General features: G+C 45.3%; 1 protein-coding gene across 1 annotated transcript in view; it reads left to right on the forward strand.

Annotated features, from left to right (window-relative positions):
• LOC102883827 (apoptotic chromatin condensation inducer in the nucleus-like) overlaps nucleotides 1-4220 on the forward strand; it is a 10921-nt gene that overhangs the window by 3890 nt on the left and 2811 nt on the right. Inside the window, 5 exon segments of the mRNA XM_015590668.2 lie at nucleotides 1614-1656; nucleotides 2517-2650; nucleotides 2748-2900; nucleotides 3413-3554; nucleotides 3869-4014. Of these exon segments, the coding sequence (XP_015446154.1) occupies nucleotides 1614-1656; nucleotides 2517-2650; nucleotides 2748-2900; nucleotides 3413-3554; nucleotides 3869-4014 (618 nt within the window).

Here is a 4220-nt window from a genome sequence, read left to right on the forward strand (position 1 = left end):
AAGCCATCTCATCAGGGACTGCAAGATGATGCCCCTACAGGGCTGGGACTGATGTCTCTGGCCCTTTTCCCCCCTGTACCCCTCGCTGAGCCTGGCCACCACCAATGAACTGTCTTGACATCATGGAAACTGGGCAGCGTCCCCCCACACGTTTTCCTCCCGCCCCCCCTGCGCCCCTGGGAGGACTCTGGCAGTGCCGTGCTGACCACCACGCCGTGCGCCCACCTTTTTTGCCAACCCAACCCCCCACCAATTGCACAGCGCCTAGCAGGGAGGGCTCATTCTGATTGGACCGGCGGTTGACTAGATACAGTACACAGTGAGGTGCGATTGGCTGAACTGAAGATCCCAGGTGTGAGATGGTACCTGGAACATTTGTCATATTCCTAGTTTATTTTCCTCTTTATTTTCTTCTTCTTTTTTAATCTTTTGTTTTAATTTTTTCTTTATCTTTATTTTTCTGATTTCTTTATTGGATTTATATTTTATTTGGTTCATGTTTTTCCTGTTTTAATTAAGACCTTTTTTTTTCTCACTAACTTACCCATCGAGAGCAGCCTGACTAGGGGTCAGGCTGGCCCTTAACGGAGACCAAGGAGACTTGGTTAGACGACACAAACGGGGCTGGGGGTGGTGGGTGGACGGGGAAAGGGGATTTCATCAAGAGGGTCCTGCCTTACCCTTTAGAAGGGTGGTAGTTCTTAGTTTTTCCAGAAATAAGCATAAATCTAAAAATGCTCTGTTCCCCTTTTCTCTCTTCCTCTTTTTGTTGTCCATAGTCTTTCTCCCACTGAATGTTTGGGACAGAAACTTGCTTAAGCAAGTTTGGGAGTTTCTAGTCCTTAGTGGAGCCCCTAAGTCTTACTCCCTGGTTGAGGAGGAAACAGGCTCTGCTAGAGCTCCATATAATAGTTGGAAACTCTCCTTGGGGACAGTCTGCCCTTCATAAAAACCTTCCTTTACCACAGACACCTTTAAATTCTTTCTGCTGGCACTTGGCTCAGAAGCCTCGTCTCTAGTGCACCCGGTGCTGCCCTTTCCTACAGTGTGGCAGGGGTCTGGGCAGTCTTCACAGTCTGCTGTTCTAACAACTCTAAGCCACTGAGTGGACATCAGGCTGGACATTGAGAAAAGGAAGAGGCTTACCTTGCTAAAGTTGCCATCCCAAAACTGGTTTTCCTAGTTTCCTCATGTTTTCCTTGAGTTAGCAAGGAAGATCTAGGAGGACTAGATGACCCAGTTCTGGGCACAGCTTTTTGGGCTGGGCATCTTCTCGCCCCATAGAGACAGTGGAAGAGGATATGACCTTTGAAGGGCTGGGAGGCTTCTGAATCCCTCTTCCAGCTTATTTCTGGTTAAGCTAATACATAGGTGTGGTATGGACTAGATGATTTTTCCCTGCTGTGATGTTTGATTTTATTTTTTTCTCTAACTTGCATTGATTCTGCTTCGTTTTTGCCGTTGCCGCTTCTGTTTTGGTCTCTGTCTGTCTCTGTGTCTCTCTCTCTCTGTGTCTTTGGAGCTTAAGCTAAGACTGCCCCTATCTAACCTCCTTCCCCCCTCTCTGTGGGGTGTGTCTCTTTCTCTTTTTTCCCCTTTTCTCCTCTATACAGAGCTCGCTGCCCAAATCATTCAAGAGGAAGATCTCCGTTGTCTGTAAGTCTAGCCCCAAATCCTTGATAAAGGTCAGGAATATCATAAAAATCAATTTATAGAGGAATAGATTCCCATTCTCTCTCAGTGTCATTCTTGGGTTCCCTCTTTCCCGCTGCATGATCTCCATCCAGCAAATCCACATCATTTTGGCATAGGTAGGATTCCATTTTGAAATTCAAAACATTAAATCATCCATATCATTTTCCCCCAGTCACATTTCTTTCTTAGCCTCTAATAAGATACACCGTGAGTTATCTTAACCATTTCTTATCTCGTTCTACATGCATTCCTTCAGACATCTGAACCCTCAAAACAAGGAGTAGGTTTGAGGGACTCCTGTATGCTTTATTCTAAGAGCATCTGAGGAAATGAGAGTGCCCCACACCTCAAACAGAACATTTTTAATATATTCCCAATGAGGAACTGTAAACTGACAAACGTGTAATAGAGCATTGTAACTTAGATGTCAGCCTGAAAATTAACCTAAAGCATGACCAGATCACATCATGATCTTAAATTAACTACTTAGAGATTTTAGTATCAGTATTATTTTTTTTTGTATTCCCACACTTCAGTCTGTCTTTTCCAGTACTTTAGATATTTTTACCACCAAAAATTTTAACTGCTCACCAACCCAATTACCCCTCCCTGTTACCTTCAGAGATGAGTAGTTTTCATCTTTCAGAAGTGGTTCCAACCCTTTTATTGTTCACTCTGAAGCATGATTTTCTCAGTCCCCAAATATAAATTTCTTAAGTTAACCTTTTACTAAAATTCCAGTTGAAGGCTCTCTTTGGGTGTTGTGGTGTGAACCAGCAGAGGGCTTAAGACCATCTAACTGTCCTATTTCTTGGGGACAGCAGCTACCAAGGGGGTACCAGCTGGAAACAGTGACACAGAGGGGGGCCAGCCTGGTCGGAAGCGGCGTTGGGGAGCCAGCACAGCCACCACACAGAAGAAACCTTCCATCAGTATCACCACCGAATCACTCAAGGTGAGGTGGGAGGAGCCAGGGAAGGGAGGATGAGACATGTTGAAGTGAGAGTAGACATGGGCCCAGTGTAACGGGGTGGGGGGTATCTGTGTCCCAGAGCCTCATCCCCGACATCAAACCCCTGGCGGGGCAGGAGGCTGTCGTGGATCTTCATGCTGATGACTCCCGAATCTCTGAGGATGAGACAGAGCGTAATGGTGACGATGGGACCCATGACAAAGGGCTAAAAATATGCCGGACTGTCACTCAGGTAAGGCTCCTGCACCCTAGCGCTAGGGGAGAGGGCAGTGGATGCAGAGCAGGCAACTGAAGAGCTAAGGTGGAGTCCTAAAGGGGAAATCTCCCATTTGTGCATGGGGTTGAATTAATTGGTCATTTTAAGGATCAATGGACTACCAGATCTAACCTGTTGCCCATAATAAAGTTTTATTAGAACACACCAACTCATGTACTCTTGTTTGGGACTGCTCAGTGCTATAAAGTCAGAGCTGAATAGTTGTAACAGAAACTGTATGGCTCACAAAGCCTAAAATATTTACTATCTTACCCTGTACAGAAAAATTTGTGGCTCCTGCCTTAGTTTTCCTTGTAGCAGAGTTGTGTTGATCACAGGATCTGACATAGGTGAACTTAAAGATGAAATCGCCCCCTAGTGGAAGGCACATGCTAGGTTGACTATAACACCCTCTCTCACCAGGAAACTGGAGGCTGGAAAGAAATGTGTCAATGTTTATGAGTCCCTCCCTATCTGATACTTTGCAGGTAGTACCTGCAGAGGGCCAAGAAAATGGGCAGAGGGAAGAAGAGGAAGAAGAGAAGGAGCCTGAAGCAGAAACCCCTATACCTCCTCAGGTTTCAGTAGAGGTGGCCTTGCCCCCACCTGTGGAGCATGAAGTAAAGAAAGGTGCGTGAAGCATTAATGAGTGAAACAGTGCAGCTCCCGAATTCCCAGATCACTTTATTTGTTCTTCTTTTAATGTTTTCTTGTTTTTTATTATAGTATTCTACATATCTGTGTACTCCTAATTTTTAAGCTACTTGAGGGGCTAGGTTTGAATCTGTTCAGCCTTCGAATCCCTGTAATGAGATTAGCCTAGACAATGCCTTGCACATCATAGGTGTTTAGCACATTTAGATGGAAGAGTGACTCCTGGGTAGGGAATAAAAGAAAGTCATGTTACTTCCTACTGAAAACCAGTCCTGTGCTCTATCTGATAGTGACTTTAGGAGATACCTTAACCCGTCGTTCCATTAGCCAGCAGAAGTCTGGAGTTTCCATTACAATTGATGACCCAGTCAGAACCGCTCAAGTGCCCTCCCCACCCCGGGGCAAGATCAGTAACATCGTTCACATCTCCAATTTGGTAAGTCATCTCACCAGGCACCCTTGTTGAGTGGTTAAGAGTTTGAGTTTTGGACTCATGCTTCTTAGGTTCAATTTCTAGATCCGCAAGTTACTTAATCTCACAGCCTTTCTCCTCATCTGAAAAATGGTGGGGAAAGGTATCACCTTGCAGGATTGTCTTGAGGATTTGCAGAGGGCCTGGCACATAACACCTCAGTTAGTGTT

Source organism: Pteropus alecto, unplaced genomic scaffold (assembly GCF_000325575.1).
Source record: "Pteropus alecto unplaced genomic scaffold, ASM32557v1 scaffold335, whole genome shotgun sequence".
In the NCBI taxonomy this organism is placed as follows: domain Eukaryota; kingdom Metazoa; phylum Chordata; class Mammalia; order Chiroptera; family Pteropodidae; genus Pteropus; species Pteropus alecto.